This window comes from Nyctibius grandis, chromosome 29, assembly GCF_013368605.1.
Source record: "Nyctibius grandis isolate bNycGra1 chromosome 29, bNycGra1.pri, whole genome shotgun sequence".
Lineage (NCBI taxonomy): Eukaryota > Metazoa > Chordata > Aves > Nyctibiiformes > Nyctibiidae > Nyctibius > Nyctibius grandis.
In genome coordinates this window covers 5,182,521-5,195,482 of record NC_090686.1, presented here as the reverse complement: position 1 = coordinate 5,195,482, position 12,962 = coordinate 5,182,521, and the positions used below count along the sequence as shown (strand labels likewise).

Below are 12,962 nucleotides of genomic sequence, written 5' to 3'. Positions count from 1 at the left end.
GGGGGGTGTGACGGTCCAGATGAGCTCTGAATTTGAGGCTGAGGTGCTTTACTGATGCAGTGAGCCAGGGGTGATGGTGGTGGCTACGGGAATGTCACCAATCCTCAACAACAGGAAGCCTACTAGTCTCCTCGTGTTTTATATTATGTTTTATACATAGGATAAGTAGTTAATGTAAATGCCTAAGAGTTCATGTTACTGCTTTGTGCTTTATAGAGCTGTATTCATCACCTGAGCTGTGCTTTTGTTCCAGAAGTAGGCAGATGCATCTATAATGTCTTGAACTTCATGCAACTATTCAGAAAAACTTAAAGACTTAAAGTAATGTTAAAAAAGGCAGCTAATGAATAATTACAAGCTCCTTTTTTTTAAAGCCGTTACCTTTAGCCCCGGAGTTAGTGTTTTCCTAGAGCACACCCATTCCTGCAGAAAGCATCTCTGGTGATTACAGGCTTCAAAGATTACCAGTAGCTTCAGCTGAGGTTTTTTTTAGCTTTCTGCCATTCTCTCCGAATAACGGGAGGTCTTTTGTTCTGCAGGACTGCTGGAGCTGTCACTCATGCTGCTAATTTAGACATTAACTAGCAAATATTTTATTTCTTAACATCGATGGTGACACTTTAATTGAATGCACTGTTCCATCTTTCCCTGCCATTTTAAATGGAGCTATTGTTATCAGTGTTTGACAGTGAGCATAAATGACACATGGGAGCATTTAATTTTAGTTTGAAGTGCAGATTCTCTTACTGACATGATATTTTAGAGCGTCTAACAGCGAACCTCCACCCCCTGCAAATATTAGTCCAAATTTTGGACTATTTGAATATAAAATTCAGCACATTCTGGGAGGAAACACTTTTAATACCTGTTTATCATGCCACTACATCGTCTTAGCTGTGATTTATAGTATATATTATACATTTAATATAAACATAATATATAAATTATATAAATAAATATACAGAATATGAATATATGCTCAATGTAAATAAATATATTCATTTGTATAAATTATATAATTATATATTATATGTTATATATTAATGTTTATAAATATGTAAAGGGCAAGTGTCATGAGGATGGAGCCAGGCTCTTCTCAGTGACATCCCTTGACAGGACAAGGGGCAATGGGTGCAAGCTGGAACACAGGAGGTTCCACATAAATATGAGGAAAAACTTCTTTACAGTGAGGGTGACCGAACACTGGCACAGGCTGCCCAGAGAGGGTGTGGAGTCTCCTTCTCTGGAGACATTCAAAACCCGCCTGGACGCGTTCCTGTGTGATATGGTCTAGGTAATCCTGCTCCGGCAGGGGGATTGGACTAGATGATCTTTCGAGGTCCCTTCCAATCCCTGACATTGTGTGATTCTGTGATTCTGTGATGTTATATTTAAATACATTCTCATTATCAACCCAAATGAGACTTTTTCCTTCTTATGAGCTTTTAATGTAATTTAGTCAGTCTAAATAAAAAGATCACTGTGTTTTTCAGCATCAGATCAAGATTTACTTAGTCCTTAAGTATTAATGTTCTTGTTAGGATTTTTAATATTAAGCTTAACTTGCAAATTTTTCAGATTAGCCAGACCATTTCTGTCAGAGAGCACACACTTCACTTTCTCTTCCGAAGGGGGCTGGAAAAGTGGCTGTGATTGATAACAGCGCTATGGATAACTGAGCCGACGGCGCAAGAGGCAGGGCCTGGAAAAACACAGACAGCACATGCTTCATCATAAATACTGCTACTGAAAGAAGTCAAGGGAGCGTTGCCAAGTCATCATACTTACAAAGCCTTAAATCTCTGTAAAGAGTGTTCACAATGTTTTCTGAATGAAGAGCAGTTCCGCTGACACGTAAGGAGCTGCTCCAGATTGCCACGCGAGTACTAGAGTCACGCTCCGCTTCTGTTGTATCAGCGTCCTTGTGCTCTTTTTTTTAAAAGATGCCATGTTTGTTTTCAATTCTCTCCATAAAGGATGTCCAGTTTTGTAGAGCCTCCAGATATAGTTAAGAAGTTGTCGTGGGTGGAAAACTATTGGCCTGATGATGCTCTTCTGGCTAAACCCAAAGTTACCAAGTACTGCCTGATCTGCGTCAAGGACAGCTACACAGATTTCCACATAGATTCCGGAGGAGCTTCTGCATGGTACCATGTGCTGAAGGTGAGGGGTCATGTTTTTGCGGTGTATCTAGAACGAAGGAAATTTTGCATGCAAAGACCATCCTAAAATTCTCTCAAAAATTCAGGTCTCAGGGTTTTTTTCCCCCACAGTCCTGTTGTATCTGTAAGAAATATGCAGAACCTTAACTGCTCTAAGTGGGTGCACTCTCAGCAGGGCCAGAGTCTACTGAGCACGGAAACCACTTGGACTGTGCAAGTTGTCTGTGTATTTTCACTGTATTAGGATTTTAGTATTTGTTTAGTGCCTTCTGCATGTACATCACCTAAGACCTGAAAGATATTACATCCTGCTTTTGCAGGGTAATGGAATTTGGTGCTGTAAACTCTTTGCAACATCAGTCGCAGATGCTGATGAGTAAATTTTATTTCAATACTGTTAAAACATGTAATGCTATATATTTATTTAGGTAAATATTTGTGTGCACGCATGTATGGGTGTGAATCAGTGCCAATACTTGGCTGCTTGTTGCTAATTTTATATTTTATATTTTCTTATTCAGGGAGAAAAGATATTTTATCTCATCAAACCAGCCTCTGCAAATATTTCTCTTTATGAACGCTGGCAATCGGCAGCAAACCACAGTGAGATGTTTTTTGCAGACCAAGTAGATAAATGTTACAAATGCACAGTTAAACAAGGACAGACGCTCTTCATTCCATCAGGTGAGCAGGCTGTTGCAAGTGAGGTTTTCTGCTCATTTTAGAGCTATTGAAATAGCATGTCCAAAATGCTAGAGGGATGTGATTTGACCCCTTTCTCTGACAAAGTGTGAAGTCTAATTCTCCGTAGGAGTATAATTGCATATGCTTACCAGAAGAAAATCAGAACTTTTACTGCTTTCTATCAATATTTTAGCAGTCTTTTAAAAATACAACTAGTAGGTAGAGTGTTCCACTCTTGGTCTAGCTGGATTGCAGTAATTCATTAGTTCTGTCTCTATATCCAACCATGATATTGGTGCTTTTTGCTATCTAACAGAGAATTCACGTTGAATTACTTGCTGACCATGGCTCCCCACAAAATCCTTTTCATGGTCGTTGACTCCCTGTGACACTAAGGAACTATAGGTGTGTGAGTGTGCACATACGGTTTCACATGAGGCTGAAGACCTGGGTGTCACAGATTTTTACAGGTTACCTGATAGACTCGGGCTTTCATTGCTGGTTAGGGACGGTGGATTTTGTTTTTCTCAGTTTCTGGGAGGATCTTCATAAGGATAGGGATTTGATCAGCAGATACTGCAGAGTTTTAAGTGAACACAGTTCTGCTCCAGTCCCTCACCTTCCTCTCACCATGAACAGTCTTCATTTGCATTGCTGTTTCCAGCACTCTCTGTTGCATGTTGAAACTAATCTCTTTGGGACAGGGATTTTCTTTCCCTCTGTGTGCCTTTAAACAATGCACTGCCCACTCGATCCGTAATCTGGGCTGAGGCTTCCAGGTGGTGTGAGTAAGTAGCAGCACCGGTACTTGTGTTTTGGAGGCAGCATCCAGTAGTGCCATGTTTCTGTGTGTAAGTATATTCTTGCACAGAATGTTTACACACTTGGATTTCACTGTGACTGTGACTGTAAAAAGTGGAGAGTAGGTATTTCTCTCATGACCATATGTGGAGCAGATGGTGGAATAAACACCAAACAATTTATAGAGATTCACTAATTTGAGTAGATTTTTATATGAAAATAAGTGTTTGGAAAACACCTGTTCCTGACACTCCAATAAAGTCAGTGTCAGGAGCTGTCACAAATTTTTACGGTGATGTGAAGGCAGCGACCATTATGTCACTGCTGCTGCTTTTCACAGTGACAAGAAAGTAATGTCAGTGTGAGCAGTACGTCCCCTTTCGCTGTCTGTTGAAGGTAGTCCTGGGACTGGGAGTCAAAGGCACGTAGCACCTTCCTGGGCTGGGCCTTTATTGTGCAAACCAAACGAGGCCTGTTGCAACTTTGTCCAAAGCGTATGTGGTTCTGGTGCTGACTTGGACTGAAGAGCTGTATTGGTATCTAGGAAGCCAGTTGCTAAGTGAAGTATAAACATCATGTTGTGAATAAAGTCTTTGTTACCGTGATTCCAGTTTTTATCCTCGGGATTCTTCTCTTTCTCTTTCAGGCTGGATTTATGCAACTCTAACACCTGTAGACTGCCTGGCCTTTGCAGGACATTTTCTACATAGTCTAAGTGTTGAAATGCAGATGAGGTAATCTGTCTTTAAAATCTAAAATTAGCTAGAGGCTCAGTTTTTAATAAATTTGCCATCCTCTCTCCTGTTAATTAGCCTACATTTTCAGTAACGTTGATGTAGCTCTATGGGGCAGTTTTGGAAGGTGTACCCACATTTGTCCCCTTCAACCGTGTTCTCCCGTGCTGAGTTATTCCAAGCTGTCTTTGCACCTATTTTATAGCACATGGAAGGGTACGTGAGGTGCTTGGATTGATGTGGCGAAGTCCTGAAGGAAGATCTGTTAGAAACTGTCAGGAGTTTTACTCTAGAATATGTCATTCGCCTTCTGGATAAGCCCCCACCCGCTCATCTGGGTTCTTTGCGCAGTGTCAAACAATACAAGTAGTTCTTTACTGATGCTGGACAAATAATGCAATAAAACTATCTTACATCTGTATCACACAGGTTCTTCCTAGTGTTATTTTTGGTTTGCTTTTGGTCTGATGCCACAATACATGGTAGCAGCACAAAGAAATGAAGCATGGCAAAATGAACCTCTAGCATTTATGAGCAGTGCTTGTCCCTGTGCAACATACTTGTGACCTTCTATGCTTTAAGTTCATGTGGTTTTTTATTGCAGGGCATATGAAGTAGAAAGACGATTGAAAATTGTCAGTCTGACCCAGTTTCCAAACTTCGAAACTGCATGTTGGTATATGGGAAAGCATCTACTAGAGACATTCAAAGGTAAAACTGCATTTCTTTGCCTGCTTTGATTGTTTAGCTTTGGGGGCCTGAAAATAGTTACTCTTAATTTCTGCTGATATGTCATGTAGAAGATGGACAGGCAGCCAAAATCAGTCTTGTTAGTATTTGAAAACTACTCTTAATGTACCAGCAGAACATGCTGGTCTGTTCCAGTTCTCCCCTTAATATCCTGCCATCTCGCTCTGGGAAGGACCTTAACTGTCCCTCTTACCTATGCCTAAGGGAAGGTTTCAGCTTCTTTATAAAATGTATTTAAGTTGCCTCAGAGGGAAATGATGGTGTAACACTTTTTTAGTTTCTAGTTGCCTGTCATGTCTGGATTCATTCCCCGTTTTAACCTAATAAACTACACGCTTTGTCAGCCCGAGGCATAGAGTAGCACTTCCTTCTTCCATCATTCTGCTGATCCCGGCTGAAGTACGTGGGCAGGTCACATATACATGGGGCCACAGAAACATCAGAGATGTGGCCAGCAGGAGCACTGAGAATTAAAGTAAAGTTTTCTGTGAAATTCAAAATCTTCCCAATCAGATTCCTTCAGAGTTGATCCAAACATCCATGCGTGTATGTTCTTCACAGATTCGGTCTCACTTTGCTCTTTGCCTTCATTTCTCTTGTTACAGAATGTGTCTAGAGACACCCACCAGATCCTTTTATAACAAGAAAAATGTGTCTAATTAATAAGCAAGCTGAGGGGTCCCTCCGAGTGTCTCCTGGAAGGGGGCCCCTTGTGACCAACTCTGAAGAAAAACTGGAATGAGGGGAAGAGTTTAGGCAAGCTTGTACTCATGCAGAAGTGAAGTGCTTTGCCTGATATAACCTTTGTTTCCACATGTTGATACTTGCTTTTTCAGTCAGAATAAAAGAACCACTGATGGTACCTTTTTATTCCCACAGCCTAGGATGTATGAACATGGAAGCTAGCTTGAGTATGGGACCAGGAAAGGAGCCGGAAGGATTGCCAGTGTAGACATAACTTACAGGAGCACAGTGTAGGAAGGCTGAGTTGGATTGATGACACAGTAAATATACTCCTTATTACCATCAAGTTATAACAGGGATTAATTTGTGGTGACCAACTTTCAAAGAGTTAACTTCCACAGTTCAACTTTTTCAAATTAAAGACTTGATGTAAAAGAACTTTAGCTATCAGTGTTTGAATGGCATTTTTTTTTTTCCTCTATTTAGGTTTGCATAAAGCTGGGCAACAACCTCCTGCTCATTTACTCCAAGGAGCAAAAATTCTCAATGGTGCTTTCAGGTCATGGACTAAAAAACAGGTAGGAGAAGCAGCCTGTTTTAATATAGTGTGTGCCTCAGGTTTGTCAGTCACTGGAACAGACAGCAAGTGCTGGAACAAATAATATCTCCATAGCAAACCCACTAATTCTGAAATCCCAAAGAGAAGGGACTGGGAGAACAGCTGATAGCTGGGATTTCATAGTGCCACATGAAGAATCAGCAGGAAAAAAGGTACCACTAGAGTTTTAAAAAAGCATTTTCATGTGCCAAATCAGTTAAGCAGAGGTTGTGTATGCGAGCGAGGTCTAGAACAACACCTGCATTTTTGTGTGCGCCTGTTGTGTGCACAAGGTGCCCAGTTCCTGCAAATCAACACGTTAATTGAGCCAGGAAATACATACTGGTTGGAGAGAAGGCTTAAAGGGATTTGCAGCCTGAATTTCCTGCTGCAGTCATTTCAGAAGTGTTATCCTTGCGTGTGTTGCTCCTGAAGTTTTGGGGAATTAGCTGCAGGAGACAGGCCATTCAATCATATAACGTGAGGAGGGGAACTAGCAGCTTTAGGATTTGTGGACACTTTAAGAAGGGATGAGCAGCTGAGTACACAATGTTGCATACACAGTTAGGTGGCTCTCCCAGAACTAAACGTAGTCAGGGACTTGGCTGCTCCCTACTGCAAAAAGCTGGTGCTTGAGCCTGAATTCAGAATTGCTCTCTGGTTTCCTGCAGAGGGACTGGCTGGTGTGGAAGCTCTCTTCGCCGTGTCACCCTGTTTATGTTTCCACTTGACATGCAGATGAGAAGTAGTGAGTCAAAGGAAGTGAGATTGTGTTGGCGTTTAGGTGAAGTTGAACTTTGAATATTATAACATGACATGTGAATGCAAATGTTGTTAGTCCTGTCAGGGAGCTCCAAAACCACTCTGCTGACAAGGCATATGCCTGTTATACTCATTGAAGACACCAGCCTAAGACAATCTCTCCTTGTAGGTGTAGAAAAGGAATTCCTCAGAGAATCTCATACAGGGGAGTGAGCAAAGTGATGTTACAGCTGTGAAAATGCAATAATATCTGAAAAAGACTATTGACTCTTGTTCTCTCGGGACAACTATTTACAGTAACATCCAGAAGGGGAAAAAAGTATATTTTTTCCTTCTTTGGACTACTGATGCAGTCAGTATTGATTTCAGTACATAGAAAAAATATGGATGTGTCACTTAATGAGGGTTTTTTATATTTTTGCAAAAAACATGCCCAGAAACAGCAGTCTGGCTTTGTTGCATTTCAGGCTTTAGCAGAGCATGAAGATGAACTACCAGAAAACTTCAAACCAGCACAACTTATCAAGGACCTTGCCAAAGAAATAAGATTAAGTGAGGTTTGTGCTCTTTTCATAATATTAACTGTATTGTGGGTCTTTTAATAATCTAGGCTATAAAATGGATGAATTGAAATAAAAGCATCTTTTTTTCCCCCCACTTTCTTCATTAAAAGGATTCATGTGAGATTTCACAGTGAGGGGACTGCTCGGGACTCTTGTCTGTGGCTGATCCGCCACATGTTCTGGGCTCCTGTTTGCTTTCTCCTCAGCTTTCCGCTGTGTCTGCCTGTCCTACATCCTTCCTCCTCCACCTTCTCCTATCTGGACTGGCCGCACTCACCTCTCCATCCTTTTTTTTCTCTTTTACTTTAGCTATTCCCTACCCAAAAATATGATAGAACTCAAAGAACACTGTTGCTATCCCCGTGATCATGCTCTCTATGTAGTATCGCCTTTTCCTTATGTCCATCAGTCTTGTCTATGACATTGTCTGAGCTTGGGACCATTATTCTGTACGTTGTCCCAAGAGGAGGCCTTGCTGTTGGCTGGCTTCTAGGCAGAGTTACTATAGCAAACGCAATAATAATTATGACAACCCCCTCAAAAAGCCACCAATCCAAAAAAAACAAAATAAGAAGGTTGCATGGAGGTATCATCCATTAAGTCTGGTATCATATTCCACTTAGTGGAGATGTGTGACAGTGCAAGGTGACCATAGGTAGTTCAGTTGTTTTAAGAAGACATTGTGTTACATTCCACCCCTTTTCTAACTCTATCCAAAGATCTCAAAATTGAAATCTATCTTGTCCTTTTGTCCTCTTCGATGTAGTATGTAAGTTTTCTGATTGTCAGAATGGCAAGTTAAGCAGAAAATAATTTCTTCTTAATTAGTCAGACAGTGTTAATTTTAATTGGGCAGCTATTTTACTGCTTATTTTTTCCCAAGGGCATGAGACATGATTCTACTACATTTATCACATCTGAATTAAATGAAAATGGTTTGTGCTCAAGCTGATTAGCATTTTAAACAAAAGACCATTCATTGTATACATTTGTTCGTATGGGCAGTCCATTTAGCAGTCCTACCTGATGATATAACTTGGTGAGAGTTAACATTCCTTACGAAGTCACTGGAGTTTCTCCAGGCCAAACTTGTGCTTGAGCAACGTGGGGGTGGGAATTAGTGGTGAGCAGAGCGTGTGGCATATGATGTGGTCTTCATTCCCTGGCCAGCCTGGCCTGTGAATGCAGTTACCTCTTTATTGAAGGGGGGATCCTCCAAGGAAGGGAGGGTGCAGGTGAATAACATCAGACAGGTGGGTCTAAATGCCTTCCCTTTTTGTGCTAAACTACAGAATGCTTCGAAAGCCAGCAAAGCAGACACGAGTGCCAACACAAATGCCGAGGAGATCTGTCCTGTGGAGAAGGAGGAGGCACCATCACCTGTCCAAGTGACGCCTCCTCCCCCACCTGTAGAAAAGCTCCCTAAAAAAAAGACTCCCAAAACTGTGAAAACTCCCAAACAACTCAAGCCATCCAAACCCCCCAAACCTCCCAAGCCACCCAAACCCCCTAAGCCTCCCAAAACACCAAAAGTTAAGGGAGAAGGAAAAAAGAAAGGAAAGAAGGCAAAAGAGAGTCCACCGCCAGCCATCCCGAATCTTGACTTGCTGGAGGCACACACGAAGGAGGCTTTGACAAAGATCGAGACGCCAAAGAAGGGCAAGGTGGGTCCTATTTTAACCTCTCCCTGTAACAGGGGTAAAATCACTTCTTAGGTCTCATGAAAAAAATAATGTAAGCAACATAATGTAAAACCCTGTCTCCACTGAAGTAAATGAAAGTTTTGATTTGACTGTTTGCTTGGTTATTTATTTGATATGGAGCCTCTGAGAAACTTATTGATTCAAGCAGAGTCTGGCAAACTACTGCCAGGTCCTTGCCCAAACCAAGGCGAGATGAAAATTAGAAGACATTTTTAATGGCTTTTTTTTTGCCCCTTGAACTGTTATATTCTTATTTCAAGTGTTATTAGTATTCTTGTGTGCATTTCCATCATCGGTTATCAAAGATGAAGGAACTCATTTCTAAAGCATCTTATTTGCATGAGATTTTGCTCTAGAATGAGTGAGTGAAGATAAAACAATAATTTACCTCCATTTTTGCCCATGTAGGACAAGTTTCATTTTGATGTCCTTTAATTTGACGTGAATTTTGCTGCTGACTTCAGTAGGGGCCAGGATTTCATTGAGGCACTGACAGAGTAATGTATTGTACGCTGTTTGTTACGAAGTATCCATAAGTCTTTTCTAAAATGCTTCTGAATTTCCTAGCAGTTTGTATGCAGTTTGGGAAACATGTCCACGGAGTGATAGGCAGGGAGACGAGCGTGATTTTGCAGTAATCTTGTCTGTTGGTGTATCAAGGAGAAATGCAGCTAGTCTTCTGCGTTCTCTGAAGCAGCAACATTTGATTGAATCTCACATTTGGGTTCAAAAAGACTGAATCAGAAGAGGAGATTTCAAAAATATATCATGTTATATTCCAGATAAAAAATGTGTTTCTGTAACCTGCCAGCACTCTGTCCTCATTAAGAGTACATGCTGACTTTTTCCCCAGGCTGCAAAGAATGTTTTAAGTGTTCCCAATAAGGAAACTGCTAGTAAGCAGAATGAGGTGGAGAAATTTGAAGTTCGAGAGCAAAATAAAAGCAAAACAGAAGCCAAGTGGAAATATAAGGTAATGTCTCCTGTGAAATTCTGCTGCTGATTCTGCCACATAGCGATAAGTCAAGGGTGGAGAAATGTTCATAGGTCTACCTAAGCAGAGCGCACAAGGCACAATTTTCAGTTCCCAAATTAAAAATTTTAGGCAGAAAATAATCAAATAATCACTGATAAAGGAGCGGGGGGCAGATTTTTCAAAAGCATATACTGAATTGTCCATCTTCATCCTTGTTGAAGCCAGTGGGAACACTATTAATAGGGAGATTTTTCAGTGCTGATCTCTTTTGTGATCAGCACGAAAGTCTGGAGTAGTTCCAGAGAAATCAATAACTACGATGGCATAAAAGTAGAGTTAATGAAATCTAAATTATGCCACATGAATTAAAAGCTTCCCTTCCTGGAGGGCTAATGTAGGGTGAGTAAAATTCATTCATAGAGTAACACATTTTTTCTCCAGGTACCATTTAAAACAAGGTGACACTAGGCTTTCTCACAGAAATAGCTGTCTGAATTTTGCCTCCTTTGTGAACTTCTAATGACAAAGGTGCAAACAAATCCCCCAAAACAAGAACAAAAGCACATGCTTTTTCACGTGGGGAAACTACTAAGAATCATGAATCATTAACATTAGAGATGTCTGTTAAAAAAGTCACGGTTAATATGATTAGATCAATATGTACCAATTAATTCCACACCCAGTACAGCTTAGGAAAGTATTAAGGCAATGCTTTAAAAATAATCAAAGGCTTCCTTTGCACTGAATGACTTTGATATTAAATTATTAAATTCATATTTCAAGCTCTTGTGAAGGAGTGAAAGAAGCAAGTAGAGCCTGGGAATAAAATGCGAGGTCCCAGGCACTGTGCTGGATTCTGTCCTTAGCCACACAGGCACAACGGCGATGAGCAGCGTGCTAAGCCTGTGCTCTGATTCATGACATGTGTGTTGAGTATTTTACCTCAGTCTGTACCAATTGAAGAGAGCAATATTTAAATTTGGCATAGTCTTTGTGGCGAGCATTGCTTAAACTGGTGCTGAAGTGCTTCTTGAATAGGGACAAGTCCCTGAACTAAACCCCATGTAGTCTAAGGAATATAATCCTCTATTATTTACCACATTTGGGGGAACGTATTTTTCTCTGCATAGAGATCAGTGGATTCTCTGAGGTTATCTAGTTATCTGAAATATCAACAACTCATTCAACTCATTTGATTGTTTTGTATTGGGTCTTTTGCCTTTTAGAACAGTAAACCTGATTCACTTCTGAAAATGGAAGAGGAGCACAAGTCAGAAAAGACGCCGTTATCAGGAAATAAGGACAACAAATTTACATTCTCTTTCTCGAATAAGAAGTTGCTTGGGTAAGTAAAAAATACTACAGTACACATCAATTATAAAAATTAGATTTAAAAGTCTTGTCATTATTTATGGGTCTTTATAAAAGAAGGTGAAAATCTGCTTGTAGAAAATACACTTATGCAAAAAGTTCTTTGCTCTAGAACTTGATTATAGCTAGAACCCAGCCTAGTTGGCCATAACAGCGATGATTACTGGTAGTTTGCTTGAGAATAGTGTCTTCAGTATTCAGGCAGCCTCTCATGTTTTGGCACTTGAGGTTCTTACTAGTTGAGTTACACTAAGTGGTTTTTGTGCAGATCCCACTCAGGGTACCTTTTTAAGAAACTCTTAAATGAACTCTGCATACCAAAATTCCATGTTGTGTGTGCGTTATGCATATCATGATATACTTTTGAGACAGCTTTAAATAATACAGTGCTTATTTGAAGCCAGCCAAGGCTACTTTAGTCGACATCGTATTCGGTGATATAAAGTAGGTACAGAAATGTGTTAGTAAAATTATTGCAATTGCTGTGGCACCTCGGAAAGCACTCAAGTTGACTGAGATTCCTGCATAAAGATGCTCATTGTCTTCCTGTCAATTTGCAAAATGGTTTCCAGTCAGAGTATTGTTACTGATTTGTTGGTTTGGTTTGGTTTTTTTTTTTTCCAGTTCAAAGGGAGTCAAAACCCAGCTGAATACCAGTGTGTTTGGGTCACTGCAGAATTTTAAAGAAGACAAAGCAAAACCTGTACGAGATGAATATGAATATGTGTCAGATGATGGTGAACTAAAAATTGATGAGTTTCCAATCAGAAGGAAGAAAAACACTACAAAAAGAGAACTGGCCTGTAAGAATATTTCCTGTTTTGTCTGTATCTGCACAACAAGGTCTTATGTGTTGATTGTCCAAAACTAGTCTTTAAAATCTGTGTGATTTATTATAAAGAAAACCATGTCTTAACTGTCAGTGAAATGTAAGTGGATTTGAATTGCTTTAGAAGTTATGGCTTAGGAGTGCTCTTTTTTGAAGGGAAAAGAACCATGACTTTGTTTTTCTTTTTTTAATTCAGTTTTATCAGATAAAAAAGACACTCTGCAGCACACTCCTGTTAAGAAGCCAAAGGTGGAGTCGGTATCCTACAAGGTATGGTTATTAGTGTACCTACCCCAAGCAAGCACCCGTTGTATGTCCTACTGTTTATATGTGTCTGTCCCATTC

General features: G+C 40.3%; 1 protein-coding gene across 3 annotated transcripts in view; it reads left to right on the top strand.

Annotated features, from left to right (window-relative positions):
* PHF2 (PHD finger protein 2) overlaps positions 1-12,962 on the top strand; it is a 102,918-nt gene that overhangs the window by 71,196 nt on the left and 18,760 nt on the right. For all 3 annotated transcript variants that reach the window (XM_068419855.1, XM_068419856.1, XM_068419853.1), the window contains exons 6-16: positions 1,977-2,163; positions 2,684-2,846; positions 4,294-4,381; positions 4,986-5,092; positions 6,302-6,393; positions 7,643-7,732; positions 9,031-9,402; positions 10,295-10,414; positions 11,644-11,762; positions 12,413-12,591; positions 12,814-12,887. In XM_068419855.1, the coding sequence (XP_068275956.1) occupies positions 1,977-2,163; positions 2,684-2,846; positions 4,294-4,381; positions 4,986-5,092; positions 6,302-6,393; positions 7,643-7,732; positions 9,031-9,402; positions 10,295-10,414; positions 11,644-11,762; positions 12,413-12,591; positions 12,814-12,887 (1,591 nt within the window). The remainder of the gene's footprint in view (positions 1-1,976; positions 2,164-2,683; positions 2,847-4,293; positions 4,382-4,985; positions 5,093-6,301; positions 6,394-7,642; positions 7,733-9,030; positions 9,403-10,294; positions 10,415-11,643; positions 11,763-12,412; positions 12,592-12,813; positions 12,888-12,962) is intronic.